General features: G+C 45.3%; 1 protein-coding gene across 1 annotated transcript; it reads right to left on the bottom strand.

Annotated features, from left to right (window-relative positions):
- Window positions 1-455: 455 nt before the first annotated feature.
- Window positions 456-19,345, bottom strand: IVD (isovaleryl-CoA dehydrogenase). Its single transcript, XM_075501758.1, has 12 exons — window positions 19,209-19,345; window positions 16,537-16,626; window positions 14,560-14,611; window positions 11,588-11,757; window positions 10,097-10,190; window positions 9,483-9,619; window positions 8,359-8,455; window positions 5,661-5,754; window positions 4,338-4,419; window positions 3,844-3,948; window positions 3,091-3,163; window positions 456-2,959 (listed from the first exon to the last, which is right to left on the bottom strand). Exons 1-12 carry the CDS (start codon window positions 19,335-19,337, stop codon window positions 2,826-2,828), a joined length of 1,257 nt encoding a protein of 418 aa, XP_075357873.1. The 5' UTR covers window positions 19,338-19,345; the 3' UTR covers window positions 456-2,825.
- Between the last annotated feature and the right edge of the window lie 60 nt (window positions 19,346-19,405).

Genomic DNA, 19,405 nt, shown 5'->3' on the forward strand with positions numbered 1-19,405 from the left:
CCGTTAGCTCTGCTGCTCTCCAGAGGAGGCCTGAGGCACAGCCCAGATGTATCACTAGAAATACATATATTTTTAAATGAGAGTTAGGGGAAAAGGCTGCGGTTGGTTAAGAAAGAAGGAGGGACAACAAGGGAAAGCAATGCTGTACCCATTGCGGCTGCCAGCCCGGCTGCGCTGCAGTGGGCACCAGCCAAGGTCTGCACCTGCCCTCTGCTGGGAAACACCCCCAGGAACACAGACCACCCAGCAAAAGCTTATTTTATGAGTATCGTATAAAGATTAAAACCCTTCTCCCCTGAAGAGCCCTCCCCAGCCCTCCCTTCTATACCACAGCGAAAGCTGCTCAGCGCAAGGAAAGCGGGCCCTTTCCCAAGGCAGCCCGTGCAGCGCTGCTGTGGAAGCGAGATTTGATTAACGTAAGCCTGCTTAAGATCTATGAACCTCTCCCTCCACCCTGTCCTGTGATGCGTTAGACATTGATTCATTTTACCTTTAACTCCGAGGTGCTGATCAGCCTAGAAAGTGAAGGCATTATTTATTATGTGTATTAAAAATTAGACCTCTCCAATGTTACAGGACAGGTTTAAAAATCTGTGGGTCCCTTCCAGCTTAGAAAACCTATTTTTAACCACCTGAATCTCGCAACATCCTGACACGGCTCTAACACTCGTTCGAGAAGCTCCTCTGGCCAGAGACGGATCGTAACACAGTGATTCAGTTCCTGTGTTCTTTCGAGAGTCTTCAAGGAAAATTGCAGTGATTCATTCCCGTATTAAAGAGCTGAAGAACATACAGGTAAAATATGAGTTCCGATACGTGTTGGAGACGCTGTGCCTATGCTCCTTGCCGCCCCTGCAAGTGCTCCCACCCCATCTCCAGTTAGATTTCCCATTTTACTGGGACACAGAAACTGCAGCTTCGGTCGAGAGCAGAGGAGCTCTGCAGCACGCCCTGCAGCACCGGTTGCTGCATGCCTGCCCTGGCCACAGCCCGCTGGCAAACACAGGCAGCCCGCAGCGCTGGAAGGGAGGAGGGCCCAGGGGTTCAGGCTGCACCGCTGCCCTGGCTCATCACAGCAGGGATCTACTACCCGAATCGCTGGGGCAAATCCGAAAACTCCTGCCCTCGGTCTTTCACGGGACCAGATTGGGGCTGCAGTGGTTTTGTGACTTGCCTGTACAGGAGAAGATGACATCTGTAATAATTCTGCGATAAAACACAAATGTCTGGTCACATAAATAAATTCTTACATTAATGTACAGTAATGCACTTAGTGTTTCACATGTGAAGTGCGCTTCACTTGTGCTTCAGCGCTCATTTCCAAAGCATTTCAGGTGCAGCTCAACAAGATATTCCTGACAGGCCACCTCTGTCTGCTCTCTGCTACCCCCATCCAGAGATTAAGGCTGAAAATTAAACCCTGGGACACTCCCAGAGCGACAGCCATCCACCGTAGCTGAATAAACATGAAGTTTTGGAAGAAGGCACCGTGACCATGACTTCAGAAGCTCTTTCTAGCTCTCAATGAAGTGAAGTTTTGTAACTTTTATAAACACTTGGTAACCTACCTAGCGATTCAGGAAAGTGAATTTTTCTTCAATCTGTGGCATTTTAAAATTCTGTATTAGTCTACTGTCACCTAGTATAGACAGATGTCAACTACAACCAAAAAAATACACAAAGCTTTAAGCTCTTTTTTGTTAAAACTGCTGGGAGGTTGCCTACATGGCAACTGTTTAATTAATTGTTCTGTCATATTTACAACATCCAATTTTTCTTTGTGATTCACTCTTTAAGGCTGGCAGTATACTGTGCGATTTTCTTTAATAAAGCTAGGTAAACTTAAATTTGCTGTATATAATATGCACTGAAAACACCCACAAATATGGCTGCGCTCGCTCCGACTTCTCTAGCCAACCAAAGGTGGAGTGTGAGTACGTGCTTTTGCCAAAAGAACAACCTTCAGAAAAAACCAAACAACCCCAACCCAAAAAGTCAACCTCCTCCTGCCTGCTTCATTCATGGATGTCACAATACAGGTCTGACGTTTTAACTGTTCCCAGAATGATGGATGGTGACACCTCTGAGTGAATAACACAGCGGGAGGCAGTCAATCAGAGCAGCAAAGACTTGGGGCTGCACTGAAATATCTTGAGAAGCAGCAGGAATAGGAAAGGAAGTATGCAAAGAAACAGATGTATTATTTTAACGAGGTTTTAGGAATCATCACCTAAAACACTGCTTATGCATCGATGATGCCTGAGTGTTCGTGACAGCCACCCCCATGATGTGGTTGGCGTCGGGTTCCCAAAATGGGAGCTATTAATCCCATCAGAAGGTCACAATGGGAAATTTCACCTTCCAGTGGTACTATGTTAAATGCTAGCTATTTAACGGCACTCAGGTTTTTATTAAAGAACAAAATTGTTCCCTCACTGTCCTTTTTTTTTGGGAGGGGGTTGACTTTCTGTGCTCAGCAATGGCTGCCTCTTGTTCCAGGCATACAGCTCACCAGCCTGCTTCGATGGCAGTATGTCCCCTGGATGAACCTCAGCTCTGTAATGCTGAGAATCAGAATGGCTTATGAACAGGATGAATCAGGATGATCACAAGAAGGGAGAAAACCCCACTTTTCCTTCCATGCTACTGTCTGATTCATTCTGTCAAAGCCCAGTCCAGCAGCATCTGTTCACAAATCAGGCAGAAGAGAGTCCATGAGTGATGACTGCAGAATCACAAGCAGGAGGAAAAAAGAGTTGTGTGCTCCAGACTCTACCATCAAAGGCCTCGTGGTGGTCAGGGTGCTGCCTCTCCACTGGTGGACGTTACTTAAAAGTGGCGTTAAACGCCCTGCCAATGATAAGTCTGCGCACTTCACTGGTGCCTGCCCCTATCTCATAGAGCTTGGCATCACGCAGGAAACGCCCCATCGGATAGTCGTTGATGTAACCGTTCCCACCTGCAAGCAAAAAGAAGTCACAAGTCATTTCTTCTCTCTGACTTCAGGGGCTGAGGGTGGGATGGGAGAAAGCACTGCTCTTGGCTCTCCCCAGCAATCGCTCGGAGACACGAACACTGCCAGTGACCTACCCAGACACTGAATCCCATCCAGAGCCACCTGGGTAGCACACTCTGCTGAATACAGGATCACTCCAGCGCAGTCCTACAGGAGAGTCACAATGATGACAGAGTCAGCAAAGGTGTCACCTGCCTGTCGCCACTCTCCCTGTTGCTCTGACCTTTCCATTACTCTACAGGCATCTGCTAACAAGGCTGAAATACTTGATCACAAAGGCACAGGATTCATTCCTCAGTGAGCAAGAAGCTGCAGCAGTCTTTCTGTCACTACAGAACACTTGTGTCAGGTCTGTAAAGGCCACACAAAGACAGGAAAAAAAAAAGGAAAAAAAAAAAAAAGAAAAACAGGAGTGCAGCAGGGGGGCTGGTCTCTCACACATGCACATCACACCCACAGGAGACCAATGTGATTTGATTTGGGATGCAGGGCTCTGTGCTCCAACTGTTAAACACCCGGTCCCCTCCTTTGATAGAGGTGTGGTGACAGTGCGGGCTGTGGAGATGACAACACCTCGGAGTGACTGCTACAGCCCCTCACAACAGCCAGGTTATTGTGTTTGGGCTTCCAATAAACACCTACTGATGCTGCTAAATCTGTTGCCTTGTAGAACAAGGCTTTCTTTTTCTTTTTGGGGAAAAAAAAGCACTTAGGGCTGTGAGCGAGTCATTTTAACCCCCAGTACAGAACCTCCACCCCGCTCACCATCTGAGACCAAGGGAAAGGAATTCCCCCAGCAGACACAGTCCAGGTGGAAGCGAGCTCACCTTTGCATTGAAATGGCCCCGGTCACAGGCCTTTGCCACGTTGTAGACATACTGCCGACACGCCATCAGCCGCGTGTACATATCAGCCATTTTGCCCTGCATGAGCTGCATATCGCGGAAGACAAGAGAGATGTTAACGTGAGTGAGGGGAAGATTATGTTCTGCATGAGCACTGGGGATCACCTATTCCCCAAACTGTCTCAGAGAAACTAGACAAAGGAGAAGATGTGGATTCAGCAGATGTATATGAGGGAGCTGGAGGTTCTGTCAGTTGACAAACGCCCAGATGTCAGCCGCAGCCCCTCACCCACCAACAGTGGCCTCAGGTAAACAGGCTCAGAGATCCTTTCACCTTCTCACCATCATGCAGCCCCACCACAAACTCCAGGCAACCTTCTCCATGCAAAGCCCTCCCACGACAGAGCTCTTCGTCTTCTCATTTGTAAAGAGAAAAGCAAGGCGACAAAAAATTTCTAATTCCTTTTCTGCCTCACCTGGAAGTGGCCAATTTTCTGTCCAAATGCTTCCCTTACATGTAGGTATGGAATTGCGTGGTCAAGAACAGCTTGCATGAGCCTAAGAAAAGCACAGATATGCAGGAAAAGGAAAACAACAGAACTATTAATTACTAATAATTAAACCTGGGAAGCGCAATCTAAGGCAAAAAGGTTCTCATACCTAAAATGATATCCTGCTGTCTTCCTATAGCTCCACTCAAACAATGCTAAGAATAAAATCCAAAGGTCCCATTTTTCTCCCTAGTGCTCTACATGTTGCTCATTTGGGACATCTTGTGGTAAGGTCTTACCTTCTTAATTCAGGGGACCGAGATGCAGAGTTGAAGAGCTTTCTTACAACTGTAGCCAGGACAGTTTGTGCTGCCTTGCATCTCCAGAGACCACCAACTCAAGGAGTACTAGCCAATACCATAAAAAGGCATAGACAAGAACAAGAAGGGTGAAAAATCCTCCTTCTGCTTTGTGGAAGATGGTCTTTCCACATGAGGATTAGTACAGAGAGACCACTTGGGAGGACAAAAGGACTCCCAAAAGTAGGGTAAAAATAATTACTGGGGAGTTTAAGGACTGAATAAATGAAGAACAAAGCCTTTATCCAGTCCAGTGGTCCTTCTGTGTGACAGTCTGGACAGTGTTTTAGATTTTAAGGAATCAGTAACGCAAATGAGCTGGTTATTCCCAGAGTAATACACACTGTAGGGATTCACAAGCAAGCAATCAGGGACCAAGGCAGATTTACCACCTCTGAAAATGTTTACGTCAAGACTAATATTTTCAAAAGCATGCTCTGGAGGGGCTGTGGCCTGCGCTACGCCGGAAGGCAGAGATTTGCAAACTTTCTTTCTGGCATTGCTTCTTCTATCCCTTGCCCCTCAGAGGGTGTTCCACATAGATGCTTTCAAACTGAAAAAGACTGCATGAGGAGTGGAGAGGTGAGGAGAGCTAAAGGAAACCGTGGAGCACACGCCGAGCAAGCCGTGGCTGCCTGGGCGTGCCGAGCTGCGTACCCTCCAGCAGGAGCCCAGCAGAGCAGCGAGGAGCTACGACATAGCTAGAGTACCCAGCAGCTCCGGGATCTCCCTGCTCCTGCCTCCTCTGCAGCTTGCTTCCTTCCCACAACTCTGACCCAGCCACCTCCTCCCAGCCTTTCCTCTTCTCTCAGAAGCTGCCCCAGTATCTCAGCTCTCCATCCAAGATGCATCCTACTGAGAGCTGCAGCCCCAGTGGGAGACCCCTGGGCTAGGTGATCCTGAAGGATCCTTCTGGCCTTACAATCTAGAAAAGATGACAAACCCTTACCCCAGTGGCCCACCAGACAGCACGAGTCTCTCCAGGTCCAATCCACTCATCAGAACGTAGACTCCTTTGCTCAGCGTCCCCAAGACATTTTCAGCTGCAATCGGCAAAGGAAAGTGATTTACTTATGCACAAAACTAAGATAAGCTGTTGTCTGAGGGCCTGTGCTCGCTGGGGAGAGGATTCAAACTTTCAGTCCCATTCGCCTTTCCTTTTGGCTTGAGACACAAACATTCAGGATGAGCTAGACAGGCGCTGAGTTTTGATACATATACTCCCTACCACTGAAATGTCTTTTCAATCCAACCAAAGCCAAAAAGGAAAAGGCAGTAAAGGGTTATAAAGTGCATCTACAGTCGCTGCTATTCCCTTGCCTATTTTCTAAAGAGTAAGGTGCTCTCCAGAGATCTTCCAGCTCAGCATTTGTACCAACAAGAATAGGAGACTTAATAGCCTGGAAGGACAAATTGGGAGCCCCCTTCACCATCCCATTAGTTGTATCTAACCCAAACTGACAGCGTTACCATCTGATGTCTACTGAGCGCCTATTTGAAATGAATGCAAATCCTGATCTGATATGCTTGGGTCACCTCTCTGAGCATTGCCAATACAGGAACCAAAGCTTACACAGGCAAGCAGTCAAAGCTCACCACTTATCACTCGTCAGTGTGATATATATTAGTCTTCTGAGGCTGGAGAATATGAAGAGTCATCATCCCCCCTTCTGTGAGGGGGGCTGAACAGAACATTGGAGTTGTTATAAATAAACGTTTTAAAAAGACAAGTAGTATTTCTGTGAAAATGGAACAGGAAAATAGCCACTTTAGATAATGGGCTGAGAAAAAACCTCAAGAAACCAAACGGTTTGGGACAATCTAAAGCACGTGCTGATGTTAACAAGTATAAAAAGAGAAGCAGGAACAAAAGGCTCATCTCGGCAGGGCTGTACTCTTACAATCAGGAGAGAACTTAAAGCCTAACAACTGTGCTTTGTAGATGGACAGAGATTATCCGCTGATCACGCCATATAGGAGAACTGACATATACTTCAGGCTTTGATCACAAGCGATCTGAGAGGTGTGATATGCAAAGTGAAAATGAGACAGGACTTGGACACATGCAGATAGTCTCCTGAAATAAATAATCTGTTTTTCAGTGGCAGAAGCTCATGGATTGCATCGTCTGCCCCTTATTGAAAAGCATGTTGATGTAGTGTATGGAGAAGTGCAGCCTCTGCAGGGCCATATCATCATGATATTGGAGCTAGAAAGAGGAAGAAGAAGAATGAAGCTTGGCTTTCAGAGAAAAAGCTCAAAAGCCCCACAGACAAGAAAGAAAAATACTAATAGCAAACGTTACTTTGAAGAACAGAACACAAACGACAGCATCAGTAATAATAAAGTGACAAAGCTGTTCATGAGTAATGACATCCCACAGCCAAAAAAGAACCGAATAGCCTGAACACTTTCCTGTACGTGCAGGGAAAAGGGATGGATAGGTATGTGGTGAGCTGAAGGACACGTGTGCTGACTGCACAAGGCGGGCAGACCTGCTGGCTGCGTATCACAGCAAAAAAGAAAAAAAAAAAAAAAGTTGGGGCTCTGAACCAACTTTTACCAATGCAACATGACCGAATGAATCCGTGGACAACACTTACTATGAGAAAAACACCAGCCACTCAGTGGAGCATGGCCGACAGTGAAACCCATGCATTTTAAAGTGGATGGAATTGCAGTGCTAGAGGACACCTTGATCTGAGCGAAGGATCCTGCAGACATATGAAATGGCATCAAACTGGTCCGGCTTCCAAGGCAGAAGATCAGAAGCGGCATTAATGGCCAGAGTGCAAAGCGTGTTAACTTTCAACACTGCAGTGGTGTGCTTCTCTGAGTTATCAGAAAATGGAAATCCCGTTACCATGAGAACATGCTGTTCTGTACGGATGATTACCCCGGAGATGATCTGAAGACTGGGGCACTGGCCTTTCTGATTTCAGAGCAGAGGGATCCAATAAAGTTAGAAATGTCAGATTTCAGCTGGAACTCTTCCACTTACTGCAAATCAGCTTTTGGTGGTGTATGGGGAGCAGGAGAGTTACTTGCTCTGCAGATATGCAATTAGGATTTTCACGAGTTCAGATAAGGCATCTCCTCCACTTGCTATATAGAGGCTGTAATTTTTCTGTCCACAAAAATAGCCGCTGGAGTAACAAAAATGGCCATTACAGTGACCCCTGTTGTACTAACTAATGGGGGAAAGGATGTCCAGTTTCAGGCCCTGACCCCAAAAGAACTCAGAAATGTTACAGGCAAATCAAAAGTCTGTTGGACAGCCTCCAGTGATTTTGGAGAAAAAAAACAACTTCAAGGCAAATAAGCTCTCCTGTACACAAGATGGGGAGCTCTATAGAAACAAACAAGTTTCTCTGGAAGCCTCACCTAGGCTTTGCAGAAGCAGTGGGTAAGAGTTAGGTCCATGAGGGTGAAAGAGGAGTGACCTAACACGGGATGTGCTCATTCACTGCAATCCAGCAGATTGCACTTTTCCAGTTTCACCAGCTCTCTTGCGAGGCTGCCAAAGAGCAGATAACCATCTGCAAAGCCCTCTAGGTCACAGTCTGAACATGCATGTAATTAGTGATCCAATTTATCTGATCAAGATGACAGGAAACCACCATATGCATACTGTGAACCCAACTCACCGGGGATCTTGCAGTCTTCAAAGATCAATTCACAGGTATCAGACCCTCTCATTCCCAGCTTGTCGAGCTTCTGGGCTGTGCTGAAACCTGGCATTCCCTGCAAAGTCAAGACAGTAAAAATACGTTTCAACTCTCAATTCTGACAGATTAAATAAAATCACTAGAGATCTGTGACATTGCCCTGACCACACGAACATGCGTAGGGTACCAGAAGGGAGTCAAGGTGAACTGCCCACTCTGGCAACAAGAACACGTGTAAATGCAAGTGCAGAGGAAGCAAATGAGCACACAAACATGCACACGTGCGGGCACATATGAACTGAGTGCATCCATTTTCTAGTGCACATAAATATTAAATAAATTTGGGCAGCTGCCAACACTGACTCTCCTAGAGTAAGGGTTGCAAGCTTTGCCATAACCGAACTATTCTAATTGCTAAGTCAGGTTAAGTCCATCGTAAGGTTTACTGATCTCTGAGATTTTAGTACCATTTATTTCTAGTACCATTTATTTTATTTCAGCTTCCTGTCTTCCTTGTAGTGACAGAGATGTGCATAGCATAGCCTCAAATAATTAAAAGGGAAGAAAAAACCCAAGGGCTCCCCATTGAACAGCCTGTTTCTGCTCCCCTTTGGCCTGCTCTGCTTTGCATCCATGTTTGGTTATTTCAGGATTCCAAAGGGGCGGTGCAAGAAAAATCGGGAGGAGAAATGAATAGAGCTGTTTTAATGTCTTGGCTTAAAAAAACCCCACAAAGTTAGATAATGGGATAGTAGGACATATTTACAAGGCCTCCAATATCTCTGACAATTTTTGACAACAAGCAAGCCCTGTTATATTAGAATCTTGTCCATTCTCTCCACATTTCTAGCCCAAAAGACTGGCTGTATGCTTGGATACCAAAATTCAGGAGTGCCCAGCTGGCAGTGCAGTATGCCATGTCACTGGGGCAGAGGACTAATCTCATGGCTTTATAAAATTCAGGCAGGAAATAGTTTGTCTTTGAGCAAGGGGCTGACAGTTACAGAAAGAAAACTAGCTGGCTTCTAAGTGAGCCAGTTAGGGTGAAGGAGTTAGCTTTAAAAACCACACTACAATAAGCTTGTGAGAATTATTAAACCTACCCTCTCCACAATGAACGCAGTTATACCTCGGGAGGGTGGAACAGCATTAATGTCAGTTTTAGCATAAACGATGAGAACATCTGCATCTGGCCCATTGGTGATCCAAAACTTGTTCCCATTCAAAACAAAGTAGTCTCCTAGAAGCAAAGAGCTGCAATCTGTTAGCTCACAACAGACAACAGAGCAACACCTATATCCTCACTCCATTTATTTCAAAACAGGCTTCCAAGAATGTTCTTTAAGACCCCCAGAAACAGCGTGCACAAATCCTTCCCAAGTTCAAGAAAACTCATTTCCTTCATTTCTGGAGTCCAAAGACAGTTTAACAAATGCCTGACAAACTAGACAACCTAGCACTGGTTCCATAATACCAACAATGTCTACCACCATAATCAGAGGTCCACTTTTAGACCTTCAACCGTCCACCCTGTACCTTCACTACCTGGCTTTATCACACACTGAATGTCCTGGGAGGCAGCAAAAGCCTGCAAACACGGCCTGGTATACCCAAGACTAAGCAGGGTATCTCAGTGGTATTGGGGAGGTTAGTCTAAATTTACAGGAGTCGTTATTTACAGTGGCTATCTATCCAGGCAGCACATGACAGGCTTTACCTTTCTTATCTGCTTTCAGCTTCATGGACACAACATCAGATCCAGCATTGGGTTCGCTCATTGCTAAGGCTCCAATGTGCTCCCCGCTGATTAGCTGGAAGAAAAGACAAATATAAGAAAGGGAGGGGGAATAGTAGCATTGTTTCTGTTCCCTCTTTAGCCTGCCTTCCTTTTTTTTTTCTGCACTGAATCTCCACAGTAGCTATTCTGTGCAAGAACTGCAAACGAGAGCCGCTGTTCCTGGTGGAGTCCTAGCAGGGAGCTCCCTTGCGCTGCTCTGCTGAGGGAACAGAACCAAATCACAGTGGGATGAGAAGGATGACTCAACTCATGTCTGAGTTAGATGAGTACAGCCCTGCTTATAAAACACCATCTCCAGGAAGGTGCCAAAAGAACCATGCCAGCAGCCATATGCCTTTCACAAGCTCCTTGTTCTGCACTTTATGACTGCCCTTTTACATAAACAAGAGTTGTTAAACACAAAAGGCCAATGAGGGGGATGAAAAGAGATTGCAAAGTTCTTAGCAATGTTCTCATAGCCCGGTCCCCCCACACTCACACTACAATAGCAGATGGACACCCTCCTTCTGTGCCTGCTCATACCAGGCTCTGGCATAGCTGTTGCTTCCTCTTCACTGTTCCTTTCATCCTGCCCTTTTCTCCTTGCCTTTTTTTCATGTCCCTGTGTACTTTTATCCATGTACTCCTCCTTTTGATCTCTTGTTTTTTTAAAAAGACTCAATGCTTAAGATACATGTTCAACCAATTCAATCCATCCGTGCATTTGTACAGTCTTCGTGATATGCTCAAAACTAGTTAAGGACCCTGAAGTACTCTGTCATGAACCAAGACAAGAAAGAACTACAGTGTTCGCACATCTCATTGAAAGGCAAGCTGCACAATGCTTTGAGGAAGCGACACTGTACTTCGCCTGTGGTTTAAATCAAATCTCTTGCACTGATAATTTCAGTAGCTGGGATTCAATGTACTAGTTAAGTTTTTCCATGCATTTAAATACTGAAATCTGTTTAACGTGCTTTTGAGTCACAAACATCAATGCCCCCAGTGATGAAGAATCTTCACAGGTAGTTAATTAGCATAGGCTAACCAAGCATTTGGGCAGTGAGAAGTGGAGAATATAAACAGGAAAGCAGTGAGTTTCATTCAGGACTCTCAAAACAATTTGGGAAGTTGGAAGAATATCATCCAGTGTCACCTCAAAGCCTCATTTGGTAACGCAGCTCCAGAGAGCTGGACTATGCTGCCTACAGACATGGACCTCGGCATAGGCCGAGGTCAGTATGGATTAATAGGAAAAAATCAACAAGCTAGAGAAGGGCAAGTTTGGCAAGTACAATATTTCCTAAAGGTTGGGTGACTGAAATCCACTAGTGTGTAAAATGCTACACACCGTGAAAGACACTCAGTCATCCTTGCATGCAGCCAAAACCCAAATGCTTTCCAGTTTCCCCCGCTCTTCCAGTGACATACCTTGGGCAAGTACTTGTTTTTCTGGGCCTCGTTGCCGTTACGCACTAGCTGGTTGATACAAAGGTTTGAGTGGGCACCGTAACTAAGCCCAACAGCTGCTGATGCACGAGAAATTTCCTCCATCACCAGCACGTGGTCCAGATACCCCAAAGCAGATCCACCGTATTCCACTGAAAAGAGAAGAGAAACCTCACATTAATCACCATGGAGTATATCACACACGCACAAGATCCCAGGGTCGGGCTCAATCTTGAATGAGATCTAAGACACTTACAAGAGAGCTTCTGTTTTTGACTGACACTGTCCCTGAGCTGGGCACCTCTGGCTTGCCCCATCCTCTCTGAATTTCAGTTTTCTTATCTTAAAGGCACAGTGATGCTCCTTCTTCAGCATAATCAATAATTTACTTTTACAGCATAGTTTTATACATATAACATGCATAAGGATACATCTAAAACACGCTACTGACACTTGCACAATAGTGAGTCCTTCTTGTCAACCATCCTTAAGTGCAACCTTAACATCATCACGAAGATTAAATCAAAGTGGCAACCTGTATTAGGTGAGGGGACAAAGGAACACAGGCAAAGTTTGTAAAGTCCACACGGTTGTCATAACAAGGACCCCTAAACAAGTGAGCAATCCTCAAACTGCTCAAAAAGTGAGGCACTAGGGACTTTTCAATGCCCACAAATGTGCAGGAGACCAGCATTCTGACGGGTGGCCGATTCAGAATGAGAAAGATCCGCAAATGTAACTGCTGTAATTCAACAGCGGCAAGAACATGGATTTCAAGAGAGGACGAGGTAAGACAGAGCAGCATGACCATCGTAACTAGGAATCTAGCGAGGCACACTGAGCTGAGTCTAAAACTGATGGTTAAGATGAAAGGCACACAGTAGAACAGGGAGAGAGAGAAGGCAGGAAAAAAAGAGAAGGCTGAGAAATGCATAACAGCCTTGAGCAGCTAACAGCCTACATAAACGTAAACATAGATATACCTACACACACATTTATATACACAGAAATACAGTCACATCCCCAAATAAAAGCTTTGTTCTACAGGCAAGAAACAAGTGATTGTACTGTTAAGAGAAGAACTAAAACAGGAGGACATAAAGACTGCGAACGAGTCAGGGAGGTAATCCGGGAGCACTTACTCGTCATCAACATGAATGCTGTAAGCAAGCAGCAACAACGGGAAAAGCAAATATGTTTGTGTGCTCAGAGTGACCCCAGAGCTGAGTGCATAACCTGGGCTCAAAGAGGGCTACTGCCCCTAACTCGTCAAATTAACACAATAGCGGCTGGCATTAGATGCAGTCTTTCCTCCCACGTCACTCATTCTGACTCCCGTCTTTATCTGCAGGGCTCTTTATCCTCTGGAATCACCTCTCTACTACAAATCAGAGTTTGGGGTTTTACTATCAACATCCTAAAAGATTGGTTTAACAATTTCTCACATATGCCAAAACAAGAGAGTTTTCTATTCATTCCTATAGAATGGATGGGTTTGGTGCTGTTGCCTCAAGAAAGGAAAGGTAACTGCCTGCTGTAAGCAGGCCCATGATTGCTTTGTACTGCAAGAGGTACAGGAAAATAATCCCGCCAGACAACTTCTCATACAATACAAACCATAGTGTGATTTAGAATGATGCTGCCCTTTCAAAATTACTCTTTATATATGACATGCCTGTCTTATCGTTCCACGGTAGCTATTTTGCATATTTGCATTTCTTAACTTAGCTCTTCATAAAACAAATGGAAAATTACATCAAACCAACATAGCTTTCTTAGTTCTAAAAAGAAAACAAAAAGCACTGTTATTTAAAATGCTCCCTTAAAAGACTTGATCCACTGGTGCCCAAATCTGCCATTTAATTGAGCATACGCCCTCGTAAGATTTCACATTATCTTCACATCCTAAATCCCACTCTCCACCTCCTACAACAAAACCAATGCCAATAAAGAAACTGCACATAGCTATACAATCAAAAATAAGGCAAAAAATTCTGGGCATAGGAGGGTTTTAGAGGTAAATCTTTGAGGAAATGAAAAAGGACAGGACTCATGAGGGGATGGCTTATTTATAGTGTGGGAAACTGCTGTAAGCCTCAGGCACAACATCAAAGAAGAAAGAAGGTAAGAGTGAGAAAAAACAGGAGCAGCAGTAAATTGGGAAGAGTAAAGAGAAAGAAAGCAGAAATACAGACTCTTTCAAGCAGACTCAGTGCCACTGAAAGAAATGCAGAGGCATTATTTCAACGCATTGCTATTCAGCTTGCTTCTGCAGAAGCCTTTGCACACGCACATCTAGAAACACAGACTTTACGATGGGGAAATAAAGGCCCCATTGGCTGCTTTTCTCCACTAAGGGCTGCTCCTCATTACACTGTGTTAGTGCATTCAGCATGACCATAGCAGCCTCAGTAATCTATAACATTAATCAAAACACTTTTCAGCTAACCTGGACAAGGCTGAATAAGATTTACCCTGATTTTTTCTGACTGGTTGGATGTGGTCAGCTCTCCATTAGTTATCACAGCTTTTCACAGCGTTGTTTTATACCCTCTAACTTCTCCTATTAGAGATGGATGTTTGTTCTAGGATACTTTTATCTATAGCGCTCGTTCTTCAAAACTTGCAGCAAACGCTTCATATTGGAGAAGTGCAAACATGTTCGAGTTGCATACGTTGTATCTGGAGAAACCATTTCTGAACAGTACTTTTAAACTGTAAAAGGCATTTTGTAATTGTCCAGAAGTCCAACAAGGAAAAAGGATTCTGATTCAGTGAAGAATAAAAAAGTTGCCAAAGAGAGGTTTTTAAAAACATGAAGATAAGAGCTTCTGGACAAACCGGATGTCACGTCACAGATAAGGCTGTTATGAACTGGAAAGGGTGAGTTTAAGGAGTCTCTCTTTTGTTTGAAGAATCATCCACCAGAAGGTAAAAGGTGGGAACAGACTTACCAGGAGCTGTGATCCCCAGAACTCCCAGTTCCCCAAGTTTCTTCCAAAACTCCTACAAATACAGAACAAGCAATCAGTCCAGACTCGCAGTCAGGGCATCAGCACAAGAAGTTTTCCCAGGTAGCTCACCAGACACATCAATTTACCTTATTCTTGTGATAGCTCAGAGATAAAGACATCGATACCTATTCCTCCTGCAGCAGCAGCTCCGTCCTTCGGACTAAGAACCCATACAAACTGAAGGACATTAGTTATGCTACACATGGGAGTAGTCTGTTGAATCCAGTCAAAATTCACAAGCCTAAAGTTAATTCTGGAAGGACGGGTCCTAAGATTTAACTCATTGCCTATTTTAAGGAGAATTTTGATGAATTAAAACCTCCCATTAATTTAAAAAACTGCACTTCTAGGCTTTCATATACTATCTCTTGCTAAAGATAATTTAGGATGTTACAACTTAAATTTATGCTTTTCGATTACCTCATGCATCCTTGTCCTATCAGCCTGTGCATAGGCCTATCAGCCTGTGATTGCTGCAAATAGCGGTTAGCATAAGTTATCCATGACTGAAACCCTGGAAATGTTTAGAAGAGTTGCTACTAGCTGGCAATTTAACTCTTCTAGTAAAACAGAAACCGGTAAGTAAAGCCAAGGAGGCCTCCTTGGGAGAGATTAAAAAATGGGAACGTTACAGCTGGGGCAGACAGAGGTGCTGCTCACCTCGCAGGCGGTACTGGAAAAGTTATAAAAGGTGACCACAACAGAGAATTTGTGAACACTTTGGACTCGTGAAGCTAAAAGAGCTGAATCCACAGGGGCCACTCAAGTACATAACCTGTAGGTTTTCAAGACTGCCAGGACACTAGACACACACGGGGACTGCATAGCATTGCTGAGTTTTGCATAGTTGGACACCTATGCTGCCAAGTTCATCTGCTAGAGGACAAGCTGTCCTCCTTGGTGGCCGACTCCTCCATTTGCCTGTTACCCAGATTTATCACTCTGGCAACACCACCACTCAAGTGACAGCCCCATGATTCGAGGCACAGAGCTGCCGGCTGACTTGAGACATACACATCAGCTGCGTCTGGCACACGGAGTAAGAGGGAAGCTACGACATAATGCAGTAGCAAAGGATGTCACCACTGAGGACCACACGTGTGCTAGGGGGGTCATCTCTTTGCTGCTGCTCAGACTGCAGCCTCTTCTCCACTACATGCTGGGCACACAGGTGAATGCTTCTCACGTGGCCTCAGTGTCCAGCCATACGAGAGTTATCAGGGAATAGCCTCCAGAGAGTTCAAAAAGTATTATTCAATAGCTCTGGATGACATCTGGTGCACCAGACTAAATTTATACACTTAACTTCAAAGCTGTGCATATATCCCTGAAAATGTCAACATCAGAGCTCTGGGAAATCCTAGCAGATGTTCTGAGCTTTTTAAGTCTTGTGGAGCTTATGAAAACCAATGGTTAGAGCTCCCATTTTCATCAATCAAACCATCCCGTTGCACAGAAGTTGTTCTTTTTATTAGGAAGGCAAACTCAACAGTCAAACAACTCTACACTTCAGCATTTGCACACAATATTTTCACAAAAAATTCTAGAGGAAACTCAGATGTCCAAGAAAGGGGCCTAGCTCAGAGAATACAAAGCACATATTAGAGAAGGAGTCTGAACGGAGCCAAGCAGAAATACCACGATGAGAATTCAAACAAGACCATTATCAATCCATCTTTTTTTTTTTTTTTTTAAATTGCATGCTGGCTGGGTTCTGCCCCAGATTGCTGAAAGTTGTTAACAAAAGATAAAACAGGAAACCAAAAAATTGTTTTCTCTCTGGCTTTCAAGTTTGAAAAGTCAATGCATACGTTCCTGTGGTGCGGACTGGGATTCTTTGTCTGGACTAATGTACAGATCAACGTACAGACAGGCTTTCAGTACCCTCTATTTTAAATGCACACATGAAATACTTGCCCGCATGCCTTTGAATTCATTTTCCTGGTCAATCTGTTGGGCCTTCGGAGCCAAATGCTCTTGACAGAACTTTGTCATGGTCTGTCTAAGCTGGGAAAAGAGATGAGGAGAAACACATACGTTACATCTCATCAACGTATTGTCGTCTTCTTCCCTAGGACACTGCCAACATTCCCCTGCCAGGCGACTCCAGGATCCCAAACCCAGAAGCACGAGACCATAAGGAAATCAATGTTTCATGTTACTGGCTGAAAGACCACATGAAAGGCCCTTTAGTCTTCTAAAGAGAAGATACTTACGTACTTAAGTTCCTCTCAGCATTTAACCTTCACAGTCTTACCCCAACATGAGAGAATGCTACGTAACTACTGCCTGCGCTAGGGCTTCAGGGGATGTTTTTGGTCAGGAAACTTCGAAAGCTGATGAACAGAGCTTATGATGTATTATTCCCATCCAGTAGCTGCTTACGGTTTCATTTAATTAGATGCAGATGCCTGTAATGAGCATGCATGCTAATTAAAATGTGTTAGTGTATCAAACTGGAACTACATTAGCTATCCTACTATTTTCTTCAGAGGGAAAATTTGTTCAAGTCAGGTATGCTCGTTGTTCCAAGTGTTAAAAATCTCAAAATCTTTTTTCTAAATTTTAAAATTGGAATACTTACATACATGTATTCTGCAGAAGTCTATTTGCATACTAAGAAAATATACACAGTATCTTTTAAAGTGTTTTTAATATAAAGATTTAAAACTTTGTCTAGATATTATGGTAGAGCTTCATAATACCATTTTTCCTTTTGGTTCTTTATTCCTACATATTAATGCTGGTGAAGGAACACTCTTGGAGATTGAAAGCCTCTGCTGTATAACCAGAACCTGTAGAAGGGGCAGAAACAACAAACCAAAATATGCCCAGGCTTCTCTGCTCTTCTCTCAACCCCACAAACAAAGCAGCCTCTTTTTTACAAGTAAAGAGATATGCTAGTTTCCACAGCCACCCAGACCTTGGATTCCAGTACCACCAAACAAGTTCCGCCCCCCCCCCCCCCCTTGATTTTTTTTGGTAAGTTTTTAAACATTAGATACGTTTCCATTGTTACAAAGTTGACAGCAGGAAACTTGAGCATAAAGCTTAAAAGAAAAAAAAAGCTTAAAAGCATAATAAAAAAAGAAATAATCAATTAGAGACTGAGGGGTAGACTCAGATGCTTCAGACACTGAGGTGCTGGAGCGTGTCCAGAGAAGGGCAACGAAGCTGGGGAAGGGTGTGGAGCACAAGGCTGATGGGGAGCGGCTGAGGGACCTGGGGTTGTTCAGCCTGGAGAAAAGGAGGCTGAGGGGAGACCTCATCGCTCTCTACAACTGCCTGAAAGGAGGCTGTAGAGAGGTGGGGTCGGTCTCTTCTCCCAGGTAACAAGTGATAGGACCAGAGGCAATGGCCTCAAGTTGCACCAGGGGAGGTTTAGACTGGATATTAGGAAATTTTACTTCCCTGAAAGGGTTATCAAGCATTGGAACAGGCTGCCCAGGGAAGTGGTGGAGTCGCCATCCCTGGAGGTATTTAAAAGCCGTTTGGATGAGGTGCTTAGGGACATGGTGTAATGGTAGGCTTGGTAGTGTTAGGTTTATGGTTGGACTCAATGATCTTAAAGGTCTTTTCCAACCTCTACGATTCTGTGATTCTAAGCCAGTTTATAAGTTACAGTGCTGTTAATTCACAGCTTCACTACCCCTACTGAAGATTTATTTCTGACTTTTTTCAGCTCTTCCACCAGATAGATATGAACTACAAGAGTATTTTCCTCCTTTTACACCTGCTGAATGTAGAAGCACAAAGAAACATCAAGTTAATTCGAGCTGATAAGGCTATAAACCATGAACACAAACCTGGTAAAGAATAATTCTGTAGTAAGAAAGAAGTGAGAATGAGTAAGTTTATTTTGTACAACCGTATGTTTGCACTATTATAATTATCTAGAAAGTAAGGCTATAGCTCCAGAGCGGAGAAGCATCGAAGAAGAGAGTTTCATTGGCAGAAGCCTGTCTGGACCAACCCTTTGAAGACACTACCTTTCACTCCATGCCCTGGGGCAGAAGGGAGTAAGTGCTGTGATGGCTAGCGGTCTGCTGCTGCTGAACACAGGAGAAAAAAGTAAAGCTAAGAGCTATTATCCTAAAACTCAGGTCCCCCGTTGGGCAAGAGAACAAAGTGGGAGAGCTGCAACGCTTCTTTCGAGAGGATTTCACGAGACCCAATTCATTTGTTTCTTTGGTGATCATTTCTGACCATCATTTCAGATCAAACAGGCACAACGTGAACGCAGTGGACTTTTTTCACGCAGTGCTTCGTCATGTGGTCTTTTAGCGTCGAGAGGCACTTTCCCCCGATGAGGAAAGGCCAGAGCAAGCCGGGACTGCCTTCTGGCTGGGCCCGGCCGATCGCTCCCCGCCGCTCCCGCCGGGCACGGCGGACACGTGGCCAGGGCGCGCCCTCGGCGCCGGGGGCATGCCACGCCCCCTCTGCCCGCCCGGGGATAGGCCGGCTCCCCACGGCCGCAACCAATCACCGCCCAGCAGCCCTGCCACACCCCCAGGGGCCGGGACCGCCCCTCCCGTCACGGCGGCCCGCCACCGGCAGCGCCCGGCTCGGAGAGGCGGGCGGGCCCCTACCTGCCGCTGCTCCTCGCTCAGCCCGTTGACCGTGTCGTCCACCGCCAGCCCCGCGCAGCCCCGCCGCAGCAGCCCCAGCGTTTGACACCGCCGCGCTCCGCGCAGCCCCGCGCCCACCGCCGCCGCCATGGCTGCCCCGGCCCGGCCTCGGCGCGCAGGCGCGGCCCGGCCCCGGGGCAGGGCCCCGCCCCGCCGCC

Source organism: Mycteria americana, chromosome 5 (genome assembly GCF_035582795.1).
Source record: "Mycteria americana isolate JAX WOST 10 ecotype Jacksonville Zoo and Gardens chromosome 5, USCA_MyAme_1.0, whole genome shotgun sequence".
Classification (NCBI taxonomy): Eukaryota; Metazoa; Chordata; class Aves; order Ciconiiformes; family Ciconiidae; genus Mycteria; species Mycteria americana.

What these genes read in the sequence shown, in the direction of transcription:
- IVD (XM_075501758.1), bottom strand. Translation starts at nt 19,337, where the DNA reads ATGGCGGCGGCGGTGGGCGCGGGGCTGCGCGGAGCGCGGCGGTGTCAA. An exon ending in ATGAATTCAAAGGCATGCGG is followed by an intron (nt 14,612 to 16,536) that starts GCAAGTATTTCA and finishes CTGTATTTGTAG; the next exon opens with GAGTTTTGGAAGAAACTTGG. An exon ending in TCTGGGGATCACAGCTCCTG is followed by an intron (nt 11,758 to 14,559) that starts GTAAGTCTGTTC and finishes TTCTCTTTTCAG; the next exon opens with TGGAATACGGTGGATCTGCT.